Source organism: Vulpes lagopus, chromosome 18, assembly GCF_018345385.1.
Source record: "Vulpes lagopus strain Blue_001 chromosome 18, ASM1834538v1, whole genome shotgun sequence".
NCBI classification, from domain to species: domain Eukaryota; kingdom Metazoa; phylum Chordata; class Mammalia; order Carnivora; family Canidae; genus Vulpes; species Vulpes lagopus.
The window spans coordinates 21,420,689-21,445,884 of NC_054841.1; the positions used below are offsets into that span (position 1 = coordinate 21,420,689).

A 25,196-nucleotide genomic window follows, 5' to 3' on the forward strand; every position below is an offset into this window, starting at 1 on the left:
ACCAGCCTTACCCAAGTTCTCAGAGCTAGTGAGAAACTAATCTGACCCCCAAGTCCAGCTTTCTTTCTGTCCTCCAAATCCGCCTTTCCTAATGGTGAACTAAATTTACTAGCACCCAAATTTTCAGGGTACTTCTTAGCAAACTGAGTTGTGAGAAATAAACAAACAGCCCATTTTGAACAAAGCTACAAACTGAACTGCCAATGTACCTTTGCTTTATATTAACAGATGGTTTCTCGCAAAAATGGACTTCAAAGTAATTTCCGTGAAACAAATCCTACTTGTTTACCACTGTGGAACCCAAGATGCATTCCCAAGGAAAGAATTCCCTAGCCTGCTTCATTATAAATATTTGGTAAACGGGAATGATGAGCAGCCTCTGGCAGATACTGGGCATGGCAGCAAATCATCAGCAGTGGGTCCTTGCTGGTCGTGGTATTCCAGGAAACCCCTCAGCCCAGCCATGTGATCTTCCCTGCTCAGTGAGACACCTTGAGCAGGCCTCTGACATCACCCAGGTAGCTCCTAGAAACTATGTGTGGTAGGAGTGGGACACACATTGACGCAGGGATAGGGAAGCATTTCATTCTCCAACATGATATTCATAAGCATAGTAATAATCAGAATGACATTCACTGTTCCTCTCTGGGACCTCCAACTCCAGTTTTCCCAAGTGTCTTTTCTGAATAGTCCTCTCAGCTCTCAAAATCTACAAAATTCTTCTCTTTCTCTATTTTAAAGGTTCTCAATGGAGGGGTGGGGTGAAAGGAAGATTCTATTGTCTGAAACGTTCTGCAATTTTTATGTGTGTGCTGGTGACATGAGGGGGGCTACGGCATCTACTGGGTAGAGGCTAGGAATGCTGCTGAACACCCTACAATGCACAGGACAGCCTCCCACCACAAAAGTATCAAGTCCACAGTATCAGTAGGGCCCAGACTGAGAATCCCCATAATCTAAGCTACTTCTAACATCTAACTGTATGAGACTAAACTATCAGCAGATCCCAATGTAAGTATATATATTCTAGCTAGAAAAATGCCTACGGCCAAAACTCTCATTCATATCACTTATTAATTTTGTAAATTACAAATTCCACACATAAGGTGAAATTACAAAATATCTAGTATTATCTTAAAATATTCCAAGGGAAAAAAAAAGGGAATGAAACAAGATTGGCAAATGCTAATCACTGAAGTTGGGTGATAGGTACATAAAGTTCAGTGTATAATTTTCTCTACCTTGTGTTTTTGAAATCTTTCATAATATAAGCCTCCTCCTCCTCCCCCTCCTCCTTCTTTTTTAAGGACACTTTGACCCCATATGACCAACATGGGGCTTGAACTCACAACCCTGAGTCAAAAGTCCTATGCTCTGAACTCTGAGCCAGCCAGATGTCCCTGAAATCTTTCATAATAAAAGTATTTTTTTTCTTCCAAATGAGTTTTTATTCAAAAGTATATAAAAGATAAAAGGGATTCTATACCCCCCAATCCACATACTCCACAGCAGGGCAAAGCTCACAGATGAATGGAAAAGAGCCAGCCAATGACCCCACACACACAAAGGATGTTACTGAGAGCCTAAGAAAGGGACTAGTCTAAATACAAATGAAGAAAACCAGGGAATGCTTCAAGGAAGAAGCCGGACTGGGAAAAATTCCAAAGAATAAGTAATTAGTCTTACAGAGAAGGAGTAAAGGAGTGTCTCAAGTAAAGGAAAGCATCAAGTGTCAAGACATGGAGGAACTACAATAGTTCAGGCTAGAGAGAGGACAGGGGATGATAATGGGGGAACAGTAACAGAACGCTAAATGGGCAGGTTTTCAATGTCATGCTAAAAAAATCTAGACTTCATCCTAGACCTGCATGAAGAAGCCCTAAAGAAAGGAGCAGTGGAATCATGTGATCAGGTGTGTGTTTTGGAGGTACCCAAGCAGTTCACCTGTGCTTTGCAAGGGATTTGGAAGAAGCAAAGACAGACTGGAGCAGGGCAAGAATTCCAATAGTGAGCCCATTAGAGGAGAAAAATGTTATAGTCATCTGAGAAAGGAATTAAAGGGGATTGAGGGTTAGTGTGGACAGCAGGAATTACACTGAGATTAACTTCAGGAGGTATTCATGATTATAACTAATGTCATCAAATGAACTTCAAAGAGAGAGAAAGAGAGGTATGCCTTAAGGATACCAAAATTGGGATTAACAAAGAAGACTCTACAAAAGATCTAGAAAAATAAGATAAATTTAGTAGATTTATAAACCATAGCCAAGGAAGACCATGATACGTGCTGTGGCTCTTCCTTTCTCAGTGATACTGCAGCTAGGAGTGTCTGCTGGGGCTAGGTTAGGAGAAGGCTGTCCTGGTCCAGGTCCTCTGCCCCCTTGGTCACCCCAACTAGCCTTGGTCAGTAATCTGTTCATTGTGCTTATTAGACTCTAACCCTAAGACCACAACACTGAATGCCTGCCTTTTTCAGAGCACCACTGACACATCCTCTGGTACCTTTGTATATGTTATTCTCCCCCTACCTAAAAGCTCTTCCTTTTCTTGCCTACTTGGGACATTCCTACTCACTCTCAACCTCCATTGGGATCAGTGAAGGTAATTAATGTGCCTCAGGTGACTGTGATATTGTGATTTATAATAAGATATTTATATTTGATCTTTGTCCACCTGCTGGCATAAAACTCCAGGAACTTCCTAAGTGAAGAGAGCCATAAAGGTGTCTTTTGTTTTGTTAATTAGGTGACTTTTGGAATACTCCTAAGGATGGGGAGCTGACTGCCATGGAAAACCAACCCTGTAATTAAAGGTTATAACTTTCAGTCCCACCCCTAAACTTTTTGGGAGGGGAGAGAGGCTTCAGGTTCAATCCACCATACCTATATAATGAAGCATCCTTAAATACCCAAAGGACAAGGTTTGGAGAATTTCTGGGTTGGTTTCTCTTGGAGGTACTGTGAGAATGGCAGCTGGAAAGGGCATGAAAGCCCTACTCCCCTTCCCCAACCTTGCCATGTGCAGCTCTTCCATCAAGCTGTTCCTGACTCATCCGCTGGTAACTGGTAAGTAAAATACTGCTGTGTTTTGTGAACTGTTCTAACAAATTAATCAAACTTGAGGAGGGGGTCTTGGGAACCTCTGATTTTATAGCCACTTGGTCAGAAGAACAGGTAACAATTTGGGCTTGCAAATGGCATCCAAAGCAGGGGGTGGGTGTGGGGTTAGTCTTATAGGACTGAGCCCCTAACCTGTGGAATCTGAAGCTATCTCTGGGTAGATAGTGTCAGAACTGAGCTGAGTTCTTGGAGACCATGCTGGGGTCCAAGAATTGCTTGTTGCTGTGGGGAACCTTCCTACATTACACTGGAAACTGAGTCTCAAAACACAACTGGCATGGGATTTGAACTCAAGTCTGCATGTTCTTTCTGTAAGGCTGTGCTATTCTGTTATTAAGAACCATGCCAAGCTTCTGGCTTAGAAAAACATATCTAATTTCATATAAAATGTATAGAAAAAACTTTATTATTAGAAGGGTCATTTTCTCAAAAAATGAGATTGAAGTCATAAAAAAATTTTACACTCCCACATTACAAAATACACCCTACCCTAAAAAAAGAAAGAAAAAATTCACATACCACATTATCAAATACCAAAAAACCTGGTAATAGGACTGCCCTGCCAGTATTATAAATCTTCCTATTTTATTTCTAGAAATAACTAAAGTTATTGGATTGTTGCTTTGGTGATTAAAAATCATTTAACTTTTTGGTTTTCAGATGTCTCCTTGGGAAATTGAAGCAAAGGATCAAGAATATGACTTTGAGTTCCAGCAGATGTTCATTTAAATCCTGTGCATGATTTGAAAAGGTACTTAAAAAAAAAAATGAAAAGGTACTTAACTTCTTTGGGGCTGTATCCTCAGTAATAAAACAGGCTAATGACACCTGACACTGGGCTGATGGTAGGGATACTGATATCACCTATACAAGGGAACACAGCAAATATTCTATAAACATGACACCATTGCTGCCTTCATTGGCAGTAGTAACCTCACATTGCCTGACACATCATCAGGAAAATCAGCCTGTTACTGAGGCTAGCAAACACTGTTATTCTGCAAGTTTGCCAGCCAGCAGGTGTACTTAACAGAGACATGATTTATTAGTAATCAATACATTTAAGAAAGTTGTAGGCATATTTTTTAGTGATTATCAAAATGATACACTTAATTTATTTTATGGTAACCCTGCAGCAAATAGGGAACAAATTAACAATCATTTGCTTTTCGGGCCAGGACAAGGAAGAAAAGTATGTAAAAAAAAAAAAAAAAAAAAAAAAAAAAAAGCAAGGAATGCAGGAGACCAGAGAAAGATCCATGTGATACACACCACCACACTAGACCCTGCATAATTTTATGGTATACAAAGCACTTTCTCCATATATTATCTTATCTGATTCTCACACACTGAAATGTATTTGCTTCCTTCTTAAAAGTGGGGAAACAGGGTGAGAGGGGACAAAGTACTTAACCCAAATCACAGAGCCTGAGCCTGAGTTATGGCAGAAAACGGATCCCCTGAACCCAGGCCAGGGATCCTTTCTAATAGGCTACTTAAGGGATTTAAAGTTACTAATGCTCAGAGGCACTCAATTGCAGAAAATTACCCCCATGATGGTTCACAGCAAGACTCTCTTGCCCCATTCCCAGTGGTGATTGTGGAGGCCGAGAAAAATCAAGGCCATTCCACCTCAAGTTTAGCATTAGCACAAGTACAGCCATCTTAGGCACCTGTGAATAAGAGCTCAGAATTGCCCTCGGCAGAGAATCCCATATCAGAAAGACAACAGAGCCCACGCCCATGGTAGAAAGTCCCATATTAGAATGAGAACAGAGCTCAATGTCCTTGAAAGCCTGTTTACATCAGAATGTAAACAGAACCTGAGAAATTCCTCCACCCCTTCTGAAAATCCCCTAGACCAGCCTATAAAAAAAACAGCTGTAACCCACTTTGGGGTCCAAGTCCCTGCTCCGCTGTGTTGGGTATACTTGGACCCAAGCTCAAGCTTGCTAATAAACCCTCATGCATTTGCATCGGTGCTCCTTGGTGGTTTCTCGGATTTGCAATCTTGGGCACAACAGTGATCTCAACTAACACTCCTATCCTTTAATAGACTCACATCTGAAAGAGAAAAGAGCTGCTTCTCTTGGACCTGATACCTGAGAATAATTTCTGTTTGGGGATCTCTGGTTACTAGAAAAGAATGTTTAACAACTTTCCAACCTCCTTCTTATGCTAATTACAGCTCATCAGCATCTGGACACCCACAAGCAAAATCAATCTGACTAAAAAAGCAAGCCAAAGACATTTTCTTACCATAAAAAAACCCAAAACAAAAAAAACAAACCAAACCAAACCAAACCAAAACAACCCCAACCAAATAAGACTGCAACATGATTAAATACACAGAACATTTCTCCAGCAACCTGCAGGCTGTTGCCTATAAAAATCACATCCAATATCACAAGAGTCCTGGAAGGTGGACACAAACATCTCACACATGTAATCGTATTCTTTATGAGCAGTGAAATGTATACAAGTTTGTTTTCAGTTTATCCCCTTCCACATTATATCTACTGCTAGATGCCAACATGTCTAACAAAATAGCCATACACGCGCGTGCACACACACACACACCCTTTTTTTTTTTTTTTAATTTTTATTTATTTATGATAGTCACAGAGAGAGAGAGAGAGAGAGAGGCAGAGACACAGGCGGAGGAAGAAGCAGGCTCCATGCACCGGGAGCCCGATGTGGGATTCGATCCCGGGTCTCCAGGATCGCGCCCTAGGCCAAAGGCAGGCGCCAAACCGCTGCGCCACCCAGGGATCCCCACACACAACCTTTTGAAAGGCCTTCTCACCTCTTACACTACATCCAAGGGGCCTTAGATGTGTTAGCCTTTAGTCTATGCCTCATTTCCTTACTATCCTGAAGTCCTAGCACATTCACAATACTTGGGAGAGCCAACATGACCATCCAAGCACAGCTCACCTTTCCAAACTATCACCTCCACAAACTGATCATGTAACCTGAAATCTAGCCTGCCTCCTACAAACATAGTCTAGCTTCCTAACTATATTAAAAGACTTATTACCCCCAACAAATATGCCCTAGACGCACTGAGTAAAAACAGGTTACAAAACAGCATAAACACCATGATTCCATTTACACAAAATGATGTGCATATATACAAAACCCCTACCCCTAACACAGACACCAATGGATGGTGTCCATGATGCTTCCAGTAATTACTTCTGGGTAGTGAGACTGGGGGTGATTTTTACTTTTCCTCCATCCCTTCTCATGATGCTTGAATTTCCTACATTAGGTTATTTTATTCACCCTCAGAAAAAGCTACAAAGCCATTTCTACTAGCAAGCCTCCTCCTAAGACCCACCATGTCAAGAATCTTCTTTTGGCACAGAAAGCAAAAAGGGCACTTCTCTATGCTTGTACTCTGAACATTCTGGCCAGTGGTTCTTAGAACTAGCTAAGTGACAGCTTCTGAAGCTGTTTAAAATATACATGTTTGGAGTCCCTGTCCTCAGAAATTCTGGAAGTGGGGCCCAGGCATGTGTATTTTTTCAAAGCTCTTGGAGTCATACTGATCAATGGGGGTTCAAAAACTATGGATTTATGTCTCATTCCTAAAAGGGGCCCAACAGAGGGAGAAAACAGACCAGTGCTGAGTAAAGTGTTTAAAGGCCGAGTTTGCAAGGGAAGCAGACAGGAAAGTTTAGGAATAGAAACTGGTGAAGTGGTGTTGAGCTTCAAGTCTGGGAGGCCATGAGGAGAGAAGAGGCTTTCAGTAGATAGATACACTCAAAGTTGGAAGCCAAGAAGAGGTGAATAAAGTGTGGCAGGGCAAAATGTTCAGGACGGAGAAACAGAGGTTATTTATGCAGTACGGGGGTGGGCAGGGGGAGCAGGGCTACTGAGGACTCAAACTGATTAGAGAAGACAGTGAGCAGTTTAAGTTAGGCCCTGATTTATGAATTTTAAAAAAGGAGAACACACTGCTTATGATTCAACTTTTGAAAGCCACAGAAAAATTCCTAGTAAAGGCTATGTACTAGCTGTGTGATTTTTCAAGACAATAACTTCTCTGTGCTTCAGTGTTCTCACCTGTAAAATGTGGGTAATAACATACGTTTCACAGGGTTATTGTGGGGATTAGGTGAAATGAGATAATGAATGTTAAAACTTTCCAGAGTACTCAGAACAAGAAATGGTCCTAAATGATAATATTAGGAAGCACATCCGAGTAAAGATTATGTGCTGAATTTCAATAAACCAGAGCCCACAGTTGTTTCCTGGCCCCTAAGTTAGTACCTTACTTTGGCACCACCTAAAAATGCTGGCAAAATAGCCTAAAAAGGTTTGGTTACTTCTCTATTATTGCTTCTACACCTGGTATTTGTCTGTCTTCTATAAAGGCAATGCATTGCATGCTAAAACAGTTCTATAAAACTTAATCAAGATTATAAATGAAAACTAACAGAGTTATATTGACAAAATAATAAATGTACCGGTGGAAAATTCTATATCCAAAATAAGAATTCAGCTAATGCTGTCACTAGAGAACTAAGTTTCTACCTGGCAAAATGAAAAACACAAAGAAAAACAGAAATGATTGTTTCTCCTTCATCCTCTCCACTCAGATTTGTGCCAAATTAGATGAGATAGCCAAAATAACCAAAAGTACTACTATATCTATGATCTGTAAAAATTGGATGGAATCGTTTCTTCGTATAACATAATAAAATAAGAACAGCAATAACCACCCACATCAATGAAAGCTTCCTCTGTTGCAGGTACTCTCCTAAGCAGTGTACACGTATTACCTAAGTCCTCACAACAGCTCTGCAGTATCCTTCAAGGTCTGGCTTCTGTTTAACCACCTTACCTCCGATTCTATGCTCTTCTCACCAAGAGTTGGTACCAGACTGGTCTCAGAGAGTACTCCTGGGAAGCCTAATAAAAGTATAGATCCACCAACATCATGCAGACCAGTAAAATGGGAAAGTCTGAGAACGTGTCCCAGAAGACTACATTTGAAACAAGATTCCAGATGATTCTTATCAGCAGCCAGGTTTAAGGCTCACTACAGTCTTATCCCTTCCAACCTTTATTAATACATACTGCTTTATTCACTTGACACTCCTTCACCTGGCTAACTCATACTGAACACTGGCTCAAGAGCTATGTGTCTGAGTTAGAGTGGTTTCTAATCTCCACTTGCTTTCTCACCACCCAAAACAGATAGGAAGCCCCTGCTCCCACAGTGCTTCACGCTTGCTTCTGCCTTTTACCTTGCAATATAAATACAGGTTTCTATGTCTCCCTAGATGAGAGGTGAGCTTGTTCACCTTCCATCTACAGCACCAAGTCTGGCACAAAGCAGGGACTAGTGGTCTGTTAATAAAAGAATGAATGAAGCCTCATTAACCTACCTTCAGGGCTGTTAACCATAGAAACAGACCCTTTACTTGTGAGTCAAACTCAAACAGAAGGGTCTGGTACTTCATTCAAGACTTGATACATTTTGACAGGGCTAGCATGATCAGAATTATAACTGAGGGTCCGTGTTAATAGGCCATCGAGATAAACAGTGGCTGCCCTATCTCTTTGAAAACTCTTGTTATGACACAGCCTGTCCATACATGAAGTCCTGGTCAACTGAGCTTCACACCCACAAAAGCTAATGAACTGGCATCCCACATGTAAACATGAAAAGTAGAAGAGGCTGAGAGGACTATTTTTTTTTTTAAAGATTTTAATTATTTATTTATTAATGAGAGACAGAGAGAGAGAGAGAGGCAGAGACACAGGCTGAGGGAGGAGCAGGCTCCATGCAGGGAGCCCGAGGTGGGACTTGATCCCGGGTCTCCAGGATCATGCCTGGGCTGAAGGCGGCGCTAAACTGCTGAGTCACCAGGGCTACCCTGAGAGGACTATTTTTGAAAGGAAAATGATACGCAGTACTATATTATCATTAAACTGTTACAAGCTAGGCTATGTAGGATGATCACTCTTCTTCTTCTTCTTCTTTTTTTTTTTTGATCATTATTCTTCATACAACTCTTTGAGAAAGAGTTTATCAGGATTGTTGATTGAAGAGGAATTCAAAATCCAGAGAGAGTAACTTGTCTAAGGCTACCTGCTCTTTTGGGAGTAGAGCTGGGATGTGAAGCCAGGTCTCTCTGCCTCCAAAGACAATCCTCTTCCCTCTGCTCTGTGTTGCCCATGGATGCCAATCAGAAGACCATTGGAGCCACCCTGGTGTGGGAAGGAGCTTTGGAAACAGACCAAGGCTCAAATTCTGCTTTTGTCATTTACTTGCTAAAAAGTATTTGGTAATTAACAAACTAATACTCATTTCTAAAAAAGAAGATTAAGATGCCTAATTCATAAAGTATAGACACCTACAAAGCCCTGAGTCTCTTAGTAGATGCCCCATAAATGTGAGCTGGCCATAAGCCTATTTTCCCTCTTCCTCCCCATAAAAGAGCAGTTTCTTCCAGGATGGCAAATAAAGCTTGTTTCACGGTCTTCCTCATTGGCAAACAACTATGTTGTGCTCTAGTTGGGAAAGGCCTGTGGGTAAATCCTTAATATGACTGGAACCAGTTAGCAAACCAGATGTGCAACACTCAAAATCATCCCCTGTAGCCTGATGAAAGGAACCCAAACACATTGCTTATTTCAGCATCCCTACATTTTGTCATCTGAGGTCAGGAATGAGACAAGCAGCTGGAGGGAGAGAAAAGGAATTGATCCAGAAACAGTTCAATTATGAGGTTTTCAAACAACAAAAACAACAGCAAGACATTTCCATCCTTGTTTAACGTAAAGTGCCCATTAGCACATGACTTAATGCTATTCTTAAAATTAAATACGGTTTGTTCTTCACTTGCTCACTGTTCTGACCACTATAACCAACCTTTTTTCATTTTCAAGTTTGGGGAATATAAGGGGGACAAAAATCTTTGACATCTCTTTTTACAGACAGTATAGAGAAGTGGGGACATGGAGCTGCCTTGGTATGTCTTCTCTGGAGAAGGTTTTTGTGTTACTTTCTACATGGGACTGACATGTTCACAGTCCACCTCTATGAATGGCAGATTCAGGGAGGGAAGGCATTTCTTTAGATAGATACTTTAAAAATCACCCACAGAATGGAAAGAAGAGGAACACAAATGGGAAAACCACGTTCATCCCAGCCACTAATATTAAGGAAGCAGAAACTGTGCTAATAAGCACTTGATTTGTATTATTTCACTGAATCCTCACATAGCATCCTTTTGAGATAGAGTCTAATATCACCGCAATTTTACAAGTGAGGAAATACAAGCTCAGAAAAGTTAAGCAACTTTCCCAAAGTCACACAGACAGTAAACAACAGGACCAAGACACCAACATAAGCTTTGTCTTAATCAAAATCCCATATTCTTAATCATCCATATCACAATAACTAGCTATATATGTCTTAGCGCCCACTCTCCGCTCTGCCATTCCCCTCACCGGTATAAGAAGGAATACTATGTATCTTTTAAGGAACAGAATGTCCATCTCTTCTCTTAAGCATTCCCAGAACTCTAGAAAACTCCTTCCTAGACTTCTACAACCTCTAATATAACAAGTATTAGTATAGTATGATGTCTAGGGTCAGTATTAAAATAATAATCTATATAAGCTAACATTTACCAAACCTCTACACTATGTTAGACCTGCATAAGCCAGTCACCTCACAGTAATAATTCTCACACTAACCTAAAGAGGCAGGTATTAATCTATTCTTACAGGTGAATAAACAAATATGTTTTAAATGTTACTGTGGAACAGTAAGAATTCCTTAAATTATGCAATGCTCTTTACTACTGATACATGCCTCGATCCTGACTATTGATGGTTAATGCTATACTGGTGTTAAATAAATTCATTTATTCACTCCACCAATATTTATTATTTATTTATTTATTTATTTATTTATTTATTCATTCATTCATTCATTCATTCATTCATTCATTCATTCATGAGAGACACAGAGAGAGAGAGAGGCAGAGACATAGGCAGAGGGAGAAAGAAGCAGGGTCCATGCAGGGAGCCCGACGCAGGACTCAATCCTGGGTCCCGAGGATCATGCCCTGGGCTGAAGGCGGCGCTAAACCGCTGAGCCACCAGGGCTGCCCTCCACCAATATTTATTGAGCACCTACCATGAGTGAGCTCCATGAAAGGTATTAGAAATGTCTAGACACAGTCTTCCTGAGTTATTTTGCTATTAGCTTCTAATAACTTATGCAATTTGAAAGGGTTAAGTAAGAGTCTCCACCACAATCATGACCTCCCTGGGTCAAAGCACCAAGATTAGAACCAAGGTCTTCTGATCAAGAGCTTTTGATTTCACCAGCAACCTAGAGAAGAGCAAGCTGGCTTCGATCCAGAAGAGCACATACCAATGGCGTAGCTTCATGAAATGCGTGTGAGATTTGTGGTCACAAGCTGAGGGTGTAAATCTTAGTTTAGACACTTACCCACTATATTACTTGAAGTCATTACAATTTCCTCATTTTCAGAATGAGAAATAACACCTCCCTTGTATGGGGTAGCCCTAAGACTCAAACATGATCAAATATGTAAAGACACTCCTACAGATGCTGAATACAGGTTAACGACAAACTGGTAGGCTGAAATTCTGGCACCGTCTGTTCTTAGCCTATAGCCCTCCTCTCCCTTGCACCAGAAGTGCCTTCCTCGCTAAGCATTACTGTTCTCCCATTCCCCTGAATAATGAAGTAATTCTTGCTTGGTATGTTTTTGTCCTCGCTAATATGGTTTTCTGGTAAATACATGTAAGCTTGCTTTATTCCCCATGTTTATTTCCGTCCTTCCATAAACTGTAATTTTACAGTTGTGGGCTGGGAGTGTCTCTCTCATTTGGGTGGTGGCATGCAGGACAGACTGAGGGGACAGGAGAGCTGGGAAGCTAGGGCAGAGAAAATTATTAAGGCTATAGTGACAGGAGAGATGATAAGAGCAGTCAGTGGTACTGGAATCAGTGGAGAGGACTGACTAAGGCAGAATTTATAGGATTTATGACCAATTACATGTGAGGACTATGAGAGTCAAGCATGGATCTCTGCTTTGGGTGGTGGAATAGAGCATGGTGCTGTGGTGACCATTATCCCATACAGAAAAAGCAGAAGAGCCTTGGGCAATGAAGGAATGAATATAGTTTTCAATGAGCTGAGTTGACCTGTCTGATAGAGTTGTCTGCTGGTTAATTAGGTGAACTGACTAGAGCCTGGGAGAGACACAAGGTTGAAGATTTGGGGATCAACAGCAAAGAGATATGGGTTAAAGCTGCAGTAAGTAGATGAAATCAAGGAGAGTATATACAGTAAAACAGAAAAATAACTGAGGGAAGACACTGCCAATCCAAAGAAAAGAATCTGGAGATGGAACACTGGGGAAGAGCAGAGTCCCCCAGGACTTCATTCGTGTCTTTGTTAAATTTTGAACAAAGCAGGAGCCCTGATAAAAGGCACCTCCAAACGATGTCATGTCATTGCCACAGCCCACCGTGGAGGCATTAAAAATGTTTCTTTTTCACTCATGCTGACCAAACTTGGTTCTCTAATGACTATAGGAAAGGTTTTGCCATTTCCCTCTTCCAACGCTGGTAGGTGGCAGGAGCTCTGGTCTACACTCCCTTGGTGTTGGGAGTCTGAGAGGCACCAGGTAACATGCTTCCAGATGATTCCTGATTCCTCCGCAATCACAATTCTTTGCAGATGACAGAAAAATATTCTTTAGAGCAGTGACCTGTTATCAACTGCTGTCATATGCCGAGCATGCACACCACACACCTACACATGGCTTTGTAGCTCACCCCCCTAAAGCTCCTAACAGCCTCCGGGGGAACCATGTTAAAACAGCGCAATTAACTAGAACTGCTACAAACTCAATAACTCACCTACCTAATGAAGCAATACAAGGAAAATTGGACCTATTTTAATAAGAATTTTAAAAGAGACAAGAAGTAAAAGGTCAAATGCCACTTCTGGATTCCAGTTCTTTTCTTCTTCCCTCCCATTCTGAAGCAGTTAATACCAAGGAGACAACTCATTCTGTACTAATCCTTATAAAACCTAGGAGGCAGCCAATCATGCTATTATACCCAAGGGCAAATTTTTCTTTCCAACCCATCCCCCAAGCTAAGTGCCTCCCCTGATCTATTTCTGAAGGTTTTATTATGCAAACCTGAAAGGATTTCAATTATAATAATTCTTGTCCTTCTCCAGCCCAACCCACAAAAGCGGAACTAAATTACCAGCAATTCTAGGCCTTAAGGGTGGTTTTTGCTTTTTACCTCCTCTCTAGAGTCACCTTAATCTAGATTCTCCTCTCAATCCCTTGTGTTGATTTGAGGAACATAGCTGTTTTTATGCTACCCTCTATTTAGCATATCATGACACTTGACATGCCCATCAACAATCAGCTTGCCCAGTCTCATGCAGCTACAGAGCATGGAGCTATTACACCACAGGGCGGTAAAATCCAGTCATAATCTCCTAGTATCTACTCCCTGCCCCCCCCCCCCCCCCCCCCCCCGCAGGCATGGGCAGCCTGGCTTTCCAGTGACCTCTCAGGAGGATGAGTACATGGGACAAAGGCCACAATGGGCAGAACTGAAGACAGGTTTGGTAAGAGTTGAGAACTTGAACTTCTTAACGTGCCTACTCTATTTTGGCATCCACATTAAGTTTATATAGTTCTTTTCACCGGACCCTCACAACCCCCCATGTAGTAGATCTAGCATTTCACGGGGGCAACTAAGGCCCTGAGAGTTTAGGATGATCACATGGTTGATAAGCAGTGGATCTATCTGTACCATACCAGGCTACACTGCTACCTCTAAGAGTTGGGGAAGGTGCTGATGTTGGGGAACAGAAGGCTAGCTGAGGACAAAGCACAAGCTCACACCCTGCAAATGCCTCCCCGCCCACCCCCCAACTCCTGGGTGGGATATGTTTGACATTCCTCAGGCACTCTTGGCTGCCCTAAACCTAAGGGAAAGGAAAAACAAATATTTACCTTATAGAGATTACAGATTATAGTCCTATAGACCTAAGTCTCCCTCAGTTTATAAAATATCTTAGTGATTTACAAGAAAAAAGCATTCTTATCAATAACCTAACTTCCAGAAGGAAACTCCCAACTATCTTAATGTTAATGCCTTACTAGGAGAAAAACCTTTAACTGGACAATGGTAAGGCCTTCAGTATCTTATAGGTCCTCTTTAATATATGAAGGCTATTTTGAAATCTCCCTTTTCCTTATCTTGGGAGTTGAGACTCCCAAGTATACAGTCAGCCACCCCTCACAAGCCCAGGACAACATCACTTCCTGCCCACGGGTCTTGTCCCCATGCTTTAATAAAACCACCATTTTGCACCAAAGACGTCTCAAAACTCTTTCTCGGTCATTGGCTCTGGACCTCTCCCCACCAAACCTCACCTATATTCCAAAACTATATTACTGAGAGGTGACAAGTGCTGAGACTGGACCTGGTTGAACTTAAAGCAGTTACCTCTCATATGTGATAAGTCCGCGAAGTTGGACAAGAAAGGCAGGAGTGCAGAGCAACCATTTAGAGGTTCTAGACCGGCAAGCTAATTCCCAGCCTATAGTGCTTATTTAGGAGTTGTTGGATTACCAAAAGCAGCTTGTCACAGGGTGGCCTCACTTGTACAAGGAAGTTTTATCCATAATGTATGTTAATCTTAAATATAAAACTGTTAGCTATTTTACCAGCAAAAATAGGTTTACTAAGGAATAATAGGGAATTACAATTCAGGCCATTCAAGCTATGGCAAAAACTATAAGCAAATCCAGAACAAAGGAGAGGACTGCTCTTTTATGGGGGAAAGGAGGTGTTCTGAGGGGATGTTATAAACAAAAATCTACCCAAATAAACCAGGAGTTCGAAGTGTAGTGGCTTTTCATTGGCTAGGCTGTTGCTGGGCAAGGGGAAAATCTTCCTCCTACTAGGGTAGTTAAGTATAGGTGTTTTCCTGTGGGGAGTACAAGATATGTCTCTTCCTGTGGGGGTCTGCAATTAACAGCAAGTGTTAGGGTGTGAGAGCTCCCCCTCCTGGCCTCCTTGCTCCATTTTAAATGAGGTTTCCTTTATTCCATTTCAGACCTGATTCTTAAGGGCACGGCTCTAAAGAGGGGGCTTCTACCATAATTTCAAAACCAATGAGACAAAGTAAAACTTATGGCTAGCAATCCACCCATTTGTTTTTGCTTTCAAACAATCTACTAGGGTCAACTGCATTGACTTCAACCATGCAGTGTTCTAGGGAGAGCCCCAAATCCATGTTTGCTCTTACTGATCAGTCCTTCAGAGAAATGATTGTTCATTCATGCAGTCAACAAACATTTATTGTGCATCCACCACCACGCTGAGCATGAGACTAAGCCCTGGCACCCAGAGGTGACAAGGCCATTGGTTCTATATTCTAAGTGCTATGAAGGCAAAGTCATAAGACCAAGTCTCCATATAATAGGAAGCTCTATTCTGGTCTAGGGGTTCATCATCTGCTTCCCTGAGAAAGTGACATCAAAACTAAGGACCTGAAGGCGCACCTAGGTGGCACAGATGATCCTGGTTTTGGCTCAGGTTGTGATCTCATGGTCATGAGATTGAGCCCTGTGTCGGGCTGGGCGCTCAGCTGAGTCAACTTGGGATTCTCTCTCCTTCTTGTACTCTATCTCTCTCTCTAAAATGGATAAATAAATCTCTAAAAAAAAAAACAAAAACAAAACAAAACCCAAAACTAAGGACCTGAAGGATGACTGAAAGGTATCCAGACAGCAGACAGGTTAGAGAAAATTTTATAGATGGAGGGAAAAGCAAAGTAGAAGCCTGGGGGCAAGAATGAGCTGGGTAATGTCTATAAATACTCCTGGTGGTCTGAGGCTGCTGTGTTATAGTTTTTAATCACACAAACCTGGTCAGTCCTCTTGCATCAGAAGCAGCATAGGGAGAATAATCCAGAGGACTGAATGGGACAAAGAAACTTGCACAATGTGCCCCTGCCCTGCTCTGCCTCCATTCTCACACTCCCATCAAGGCCTGAGGGCCAGTTTGCCAGGAGCAGCAGCAGCCAGCAGCAGGGGCAGGTAGAGGCCCAGGGCTGCATTTTCTCCCTGGAGTTCATTTTTCTCTGGGTGCTGGTGTATTCAGAATGCAGAGCTCATCCTCACCAGCCATTACAGGCCAAACATGCCTTCCAGGAGCTGTCTTACCAAGCCATTGCCCTCACTAATATAATGTTATCAAATTCCTAATGCTGGTACTCTAAAGCAAATGTACTGTTACCAGCACGCCACTGGGCACATTTTTCAAAAGGAAAACAGCTGCTCACTGAGTCTGTCACTTTTCTTCTTCTCAGTACCATGCACACAGAGCAAAAGCCTGCTAAGGGCTGTTTTCCTATTGTACCTTTCTTCAAGCATGCTGAAGATGCAGCATCAGGTCTCTCAACAGAACCCAGCAGGTCAGCCATAGCATAGTTCCTGAGGAGTTTCCTGGATCACAGGACAAAACCTTGACAACTAGGGCCTGTGCCTCAGAATCATAAGGTACAGATATCAGAGCTTCTAGTTCACTAGTCTAGTTTCCTCATCTGACAGACCTGAAAGGAGAATGCAGTCCAGAGAAGTTAAGTAAAAGGCTGTTGTCACATAGCCAGTGAGCTATAGAACCACAGGTTGGTTCCTTTCTCAGCTGATTTCCTTACCTTAAAAAAAAGTCTACTTCATAGGATGTGAAGCCTAAATAAAACAGTCCACAACCCAGTAGTGCATAAATGTGGCAGGTATTCAATGACTGCAAAACTTTATCTGTTAGATCTCCAAAACTATCCATTCCCTTTCCCAGGGCCTTGTTTTGCTCAATTCCCATTGAGGAAAGAAAACAGACTGGCAGTGGGGTTAGCATGTCCACAGCTTGTATGTGGCCAATAACTGACCAGGGTGAACAGAACTCTCTCCTTGTTCTCAGATCTCAAGTCCAGTCCTTTGCCCTGCCAGTTCCAACCCTGCCAGACTTTCTGTTGTCTCTGGAGAGCTCAGGTGATCAGAGAAGACACCACTGGAAGTGACCTCTGAAGACAGTCACATCACCTTCCCTTTAGCCACTCTGAGTTGATAGAGGCTAAACCAAATTCATCTGAGAAGGGATAGACAGGATCTCTCAAACTTTTATCTAGGAGGGTGAGGAATGCAAAAGACCCTGTAGATATCCACATCAATTCTACCAATCACTGACAAAAAAAATCACCCAAACCATGGGACAAATGTTAACTTCTAACAAGACAACCAAATGGGCCAATCGGCCCAGGTTTTTCTCCTTTCTCATACACACCAGTTCCTTGGCTCCCCTTCCCCATGCTTTAAAATAACCAACCAACCATGTCAATTCCCTGGTGCAAGTGTCTGTTAGTTTCCAGCAGAACTGTCAATGCTCATAAATTCCTGGCCTTCCAGGTTGCTCTGCAGCTACTTACTGGGGGGAGGGATGCAGCAAGCTACCAGACAATAGCAGGAGGAGATTGGCCGAGCAGTAACTACTCCAGTTACAGCATCGCAATTCATGGCAGCATTTTGCTGGGAGTGTGCACCATCAGGGAGGAGAAACATAAAAAGGGGAACCTGAGCTGTAAATAGTTTATTTCGGCAATTCCTGATGTTGGCTGAATCATACTTTAATACAGAAATACATGAAAGCACCGCTCTGGAGGTGAAAGCACTGCTCTGGAGGTGACATGTGTTGCCATCTCATTACTCTTTTCAAAAGGGTCTTCCATCAGAGAGACAAGTCACTACAAATTACAGTGAAGAAAACAAAACCCTCATGCACAGACTTATTAATAGGCCAGGAGGAAATGGAACCACTAGGATTTAAGGAAGCAGAGAAAGAATGCAACAAAGACCATCAGTGATCTAGGGTCTCCAGGCTGTGTTTCCACACAGAAAACAGAAAGAAAAGAAAAAGGTAGCACTCTTGGGCCTCAGAGTCTGCTCCTCAACCTCACATCAGTTTTTCAAAGTCGCTCTCATTCTTCCCATTCCTCCTATATACCTAAAGTAGGCTGCCTTCTCCAGTGAACCCTACCTTCATGTTCCTTCTCAGTGGTTCCCACTTTCTTGATCTTCCTGGGAGATTTCATGAACAGGGGAAAGATGGTTCGTAAGCCAAGAATATCAACAAACTTATGGCAATTGTCTGTGCCTTCGGGTCCAATCATGGCATGGTCCAGCACTTTCAGGGCACTGCTCCGGGAGATCTTCTTTTCTCTAGGAACAAAAGAGGTTTCATATAAGGCATTCAATGGGGATGTTCTCGTTTCCAAAAAAAAAAAAAAAAAAAGAGAGAGGGGGAGTATATACTGCAGTACTCATTATAATGGGGGGGGGGGGAATGAAAGAAAGAAAAAACAGAACTTAAACGTCTACCAGTGAGAAAATTATTACATAATGACAGATTTACATGGAGTATTACCTACTTTTTAATAATTAAGAAAGTCTATAATAGAATGAACAAATTTCTATGGTCAGAATGATAAGCATATAAGGTAATACTCAAAATTCTATATGAAGCATTACCTCAAATATGTGAAAAATATGCATTAAAAATTGGGGGAAAAAAGATTGGGAAGAAATAGCTCAAAATGCTAATAGAGATTACTTCAGGGTGGTGGGATTATGAACTGCCTTATTTCCTTTTTCTTTAACAGCTTTATCAAAATATAATTCACATACCATCCAATTCACCCATTTTAAATGTACAATTCAATGAATTTTAGTATATTCATAGATATATGCAACTATCACCACAGTCAATTGTAGAACATTTTTATTATCCTGACAAAAAGTCCCCTACTCTTTAGTGGTCATGTTCCTCCCCTCCCCACTCCCACTCCCTTGCAACCACTGATCTACTTTCTGTCTCTATGGCTTTGCTATTCCAGACATGTCAAGGTAGGGGCATCAAACAATATGTGGACTTTTGTGACTGGCTTCTTTCCCTCAGCACAATGTTTTCAAGATTCATCCATGCTGTAGCATATTTCAGTACTCCTTTCTTTTCTGTGGCTGAATAACAGTTCATTGTATGGATATGCCACAATTTGTCTATGTGTTCATCCACTGATGAATATTTGGGGTGTTTCTACCTTTTGGCCATTATGAATAATGGTGCTAAAAACATTCATGTACAAGCTTTTGAGTGGACTATGTTTTCATTTCTCTTGGTTGTATGTATACCGAGAAGTGGAATTGCTGGGATATATGGTAATCCTGTGTTTAACCTTCTGTGGAACCATCAGGCTTTTTTCCAAATTGGCTGCACCATCTGACATTCTTACCAGCACTGTGTATGTTTTCTGACTTTCCACATCTTACCAACACTTGTCAGCTGACTTGCTGGTTCTAGCTACCCTAGTGGGTATAAAATAGTATCTCACTGTGGTTTTAAGTTGTATGTCCCTGATAACTAATGCTGTCAACCATCTTTTTATGTGCTTATTACACATTTGTATATCTTCTTCAGAGAAATGTCTACTCAGATCCTTTGTCCACTTTTAAAATTAGCTTACTTATATTTATTATTTGGTTGTAAGAGCTCTTTGTTCTGGATACAAGCCCCTGATAAATGATTTGTAAATATTTTCTTCTTTTCTAGGGGTCACCTTCTCACTTTCCTGATGGTATATTTTGAAGCACACCAGTCTTTACTTTTGAAGAAGTCTAACTCATCTGTTTTGTCATTTGTTACTTGTGCTTTTGGTGTCATAGCTAAGAAATCATTGCCAAATCCAATGTCATGAAGATGTACACTTACGTTTGCTTCTAAGAGTTAAAAGTTTAAGTTCTAATATTTAGTTCTTTGATTCATTTTGAGTTAATTTTTGTATGTGGTGTGAAGTTATGGTACAACTTCATTCATTTGCATGTGGATATCCAACTGTCTCAGTACCATTTGTTGAAGACTATTCTTTCTTTCTCTTTGCATGGTCTTGGTATTCTTGTTGCAAGTCAGCTGACCAGAGAAACACATTTTTATCTTTGGATTCTTAATTATATTCTATTAATTTATGCCAGTACCACAATATCTTAAGTAGCACTGCTTTGTAGTAACTTTTAAAATTGGAATTCTAGGGCAGCCCTGGTGGCGCAGCGGTTTAGCGCCGCCTGCAGCCTGGGGTGTGATCCTGGAGACCCAGGATCGAGTCCCGCATCGGGCTCCCTGCATGGAGCCTGCTTCTCCCTCTGCCTGTGTCTCTGCCTCTCTCTCTCTTTCTGTGTGTCTCTCATGAATAAATAAATAAAATCTTTAAAAAAATAAAAATAAAAAATAAAATTGGAATTCTACATTATTTTTCTTTTTTCAAGACTTGGGCTATTCTAGATCCCCTGCAATTCCATATGGATTTTAGGATTAGCTTGTCAATTTCTACAATGAAGTCAGCTGGCTTTTTGATAGGGATTGTGCTGGATCTGTAGATCATTTTGGGGAATACTGCCATCTTCACATTATTAAGCCTTTTGATCCATGAATATGAAATATTTTTCCATTTATCAGCTCTCCTTTAATTTTTTTCAACAATGTTTTGTAGTTTTCAGAGTATAAATCTTGCATTTCTTTTGTTATATTTATTCCTAGGTATTGTATTCTTGATACTATTAGAAATGGAACTGTCTTTGCAGTTTCATTTTTGGATGTTTCATTGCAAGTGTACAGAAACACAACTGATTTTTGTATATTAATCTTTATATTATCCTGCAACCTTGCTGAACTCACTTATAGTTCTAATAATTTTTTGGTAGATTCTTTTAGATTGTCTTAAAAATGACAAGATAACGTCATTTGCAAACAGAGATAATTTTACTTCTTCCTTTCCAATCTGAATTCCTTTAATTTCATTTCCTTGCCTAATTCTCCTGGCTAGAATGTCCAGTATAATGTTGAATATAAGCGGTGAAGGAGGACATCCTTGTCTTGTTGCTGATCTTAGGGGGAAAGCGTACAATCTTTAACCATTAAGAGTAATGTTAGTTGTGGGTTTTTTGTAGATGCTCTATATGAAAGGTTGGAGAAGTTCCCTTCTATTCCTAGTGTAGGTATTTTTATCATGAAAGGTGTCGGGTTTTGTCAAATGCTTTCTGCATCTTATTATTCCTTTTTCTATTTTTCAGTATCTTTTATTTTTCCATAATGAACACGCATTATTTTTTAGAATTAGGGAAGTTAAATTGTTTTCAAGAAACAATAAAGGTGATATTTTTCCCCCTGAAGTCCAAAGGTCATAAAATAATTCTGCCACTGGCTACTGTTCTTGCAAATAGTTCTCTAAGGAGTGTAATTTCTCTAACTATACAGTGTTTAACACACTATGTGATAAGAAGAACAAATTAGTCATTTCATATTTTAGTATACCTGGTAAATCAACCAACCAAGCCAATATTTAATATTTACTGAGCACTTACTCAGTACTGTGGTAGATACAAGAAAAAAATAAAAATTAAGACATGACTTCTGCTTTCAAAACCATGTAAATCTATTTAAGGAGACTAAATTAGTATGAAATAATCAGGCAAAAGCAGAAGACGGCAAATAACTTTTCCCCCCACTCAATCTGCAAATATTTACTGGATACATCTCATATGAGTAGAATAGATGAAGTTCTGGTCCTCATGGAGCTTACATTCTAACTGCAGGAGACAAATGGAAAATCAAGATACTTGGTAGTGTTAAGTGTCATAGAAAGAATGCAATATAAAAGAATGAATGGAGAGGCTATTTTAAATTAGGTTATTAGGGAAGGCCTCTTTAGGGGTAACATTTGTATTGAAATCTGAAATTGGTGTTGTACATTTTAGGGGCAAAACATTAAAGGCAGAAGGAACAGCATGTGCAAAGGCCCTAAGGTGGAAATGGGTTGGCAAGGTTAAAGAACAGACAGAAGGCTGGCATTCTGAGGCATAAAGGAACAGTATCCTAGCTTAGATCTGGGAAGAAAACACAGGCTATACCAAAGGCCATGCCACCTTGTATGACACAATTTAAGACCTCCCAGTAAAGAACTAGTTCTAGGAGTTAAGAAGATATAATTCAACATACTTGTTCTGAGACCATTATGTGTTAGTTACTTTAGAGGGAGAGAGGTTACATGTATTTGGGAAAGTATAGGAAAAGACAGGTATATATGTAAATATTTGAAAGCACAGGTGAGAGAGTAAGAGGGGTGAGCATGGGCTACTCCTAGTAAAGCCTAGAGAAGAAAGTCCATCAGCTTGAGAGGGAAATCAGGGTAAGATTTTTTAAAAAAATTATTTTTAAGAATATTGATAATTCGATCACATTTTAGAGTGTCAAGAAGCCACTGGTGATGAGGATACTAAAGCTATAAAAGGGGAATACAGACAGGTGGAGTAAGGTGATTATTAGGCTGGGGGAGGCATGCCTGACCAGAAAGGTGGTAATAGCGTAACCCAAAGCCCTTCAGCCAAGTTCTTGCCTTAAAGCTAAAAACAGGAATCAGAGATAACATCCCTTTGAACAGTCTTTTGTAGAGGAAACAATATTAAGACATTGCATTATTAAAGTGCTAAGGATGACAGAGCATGTTTATCCAAGGTCAGACTAGCCAGCCAATATTGGGTCTCAATGGGTGAGAAAAAGGAGAGTATGTAAAAAGCCTGCTGACAGTGCCCATTAGTGCTAGCTCATTCCAGTCTATCTGAGACTGTTGCATTTTTGGCAATGAAAGTACCACATCCTGGGAAACATCTCAGTCCCAAGCAAACCAAGACAGTTGGATATCTTACTTGGTGCCAACCTCAAAAGACCATGGACATATTGTAATTATTCCTACCTTTACTCTTCTTGCCATAGAATTAATCAAAACAACCCACAGATATTCACAAATGACATTCAACACAATTACTGAGTTTAAAAGAAAAAAAAGTTTACTACTGAGCACGTGCCTTCATATAGCAGGCACTATACTAGCTGCTGGGAATTATAAGCTCTTTGTCTTTAAGCAATTTAACAGTTAAATAACAATAATTTCAAAAGCCCAAAGCAATGGAAATTAAGTCCAAGAAGGTGAGAAGGTGGAGATAATTAATTTTATCTGGGAGAAGTCAATGAAGATGTCTCATGGAAGGTAACATCTCGAACTGAGTCTGAAGAATGAGCAGGCATTTGCTAGGCAGAGGAGAGAGTGACGCCATTGGTGACAGTGTGGGTACACAATACATGCAAAGGTACTGGAGGCCATAATACCATGCCACCTAGGGGAAGCTGAGGTAGCTGTTAATGACTGGGGTGGGCAGATGACTAAGGAGAGGCAGACAGAGGTCATAACAGGCCCTAGATGTGCTGCCAGGACCCCTGGGCTCCATGCCACAGATGCTGAGAAGCCACAAGATGTTGAAGAAAAAGAGGGCTCCAGATGGATACATTCTAAAAAACTGTGGCAACCATGTGATGAAGGGACAAGAGCAACAGAGTTGGGGAACAGGAAGGACAGTTAGACCATGACACTGGAGTAAGTGAAAAAATGACAAAGTGCTTTGTGCACCATACTGGTATAAAAAAGGGCATGCATGTGAGACATGAAATCTTAAATATCAGGAGCAGGGTAAATAAGGCTCCAAATTCAACAGAAAAGGGTTTTTTTGCACAAAGCTGAATTCTCACAAGAAACGAGACAAATAATGTATTTGTTTTCACTGCAACTGGACTTGAGCAACCTACTTCACAAACCTCAATTTGCAAAGGTTATGACTAGGGCAGATAATGATGTGAGCAGAAATTAGAAACTGAGATATAATACCTTCATTGTTTAGTCACTCAGGAACAGGCCTCCTGAAATGAATGATGGTCATGTACCAGGACACCTTCAATTACCACACAGCATACGTTCAAACCATTTCACAAATAACACAGAATTGCTGGAAGTGCTAAAGGTAAAGGACTCTGATTTAGCCAAGTCTCTCTCTCTCTTTTTTCTTGCCTAAGCAAATCTAACACACAAAGGATTTAAAAAGTAAAACCCTTCTTCACATAGGCAGTGTGAGACACGTTTAAAGGGGGCAGTAATTGCATATTGATCACCATTTAGGCAAGCTGCATGGAGGTGAACTTTGGAATATTCATTGGGCTTAAGTTCAGGCTTTTAGCAATCAATAGCTGTTTGGCCTGACTTTCTTGGGTTGACTTTATTTGAAATATTTATTCTACTGGAGGACAAGTAGTTTATCTTAGTCTTGTCTGGGTTCATCAGGTTGTCGATCACGCCAGGACCAAAGTGAATGCTAACCTCTATAAAAGTGGGTGGTAGTGGGAAATGATACAGAGTCGTCTACTGCTCCTTATTCTGCCAAAGCAAACCTTCTGATGAGGAAGGGATGGGGAAAGGCAAGTTTCCACTGTTGTTTTAATTAACTTGTTCTTTATTATATAAAAACACTTTTGCAATGAACACGTGTTCTAAGTATAGTTTTTTTTGTTGTTCATTTCTTTCATCAAATATTTATGGGGTACCTACCTAACAGATGCCAGATATAAGTTGAGGATGTAGAGGCAGGCACAGCTCATGTTTATGAGGAACTCTGTTCACAGGTGAGACAGATATAAAGACAATGGGTATACCGAGAAAAGCCAAGCACCACAGTGAAGGTTTTGTTCTACAAAGTAGAACATGAATGCAGAATGGAGGGCTGACTGTGTCTGAGTCAGGGAGGCCTCACAAAGATGATGCATGAACCAAGCTTCACTGGATGTCTTTCCCAGACAGGCAAAAAGGAGAGGGTATTTCAAGCTGATGGAAAGTACAGGATATGCAAAGACAAGTAAGCAGGGAGCATTCAGGGAAGTGGTGTATGGTACTGCTAGAATACAATGAGCAAGAGGGGGAGCAGCATAACATGAAGCCTGCTGATTTTGTGTTAGAAAGATTATACCTGCCACAGTGGATAGAACAGTAGTTGGGGGGGGAGGGGAGAAGAAGACAGAGGGAAAATATATTAGAGGCAGATGCGGAAAACA

General features: G+C 40.9%; 1 protein-coding gene across 1 annotated transcript in view; it reads right to left on the reverse strand.

The window, feature by feature from the left end:
• The window catches only part of CTNNBL1 (catenin beta like 1), a 160,877-nt gene that overhangs the window by 45,603 nt on the left and 90,078 nt on the right, over positions 1–25,196 (reverse strand). Inside the window, exon 11 of the mRNA XM_041732797.1 lies at positions 18,255–18,436. Within this exon, the coding sequence (XP_041588731.1) occupies positions 18,255–18,436 (182 nt within the window). The remainder of the gene's footprint in view (positions 1–18,254; positions 18,437–25,196) is intronic.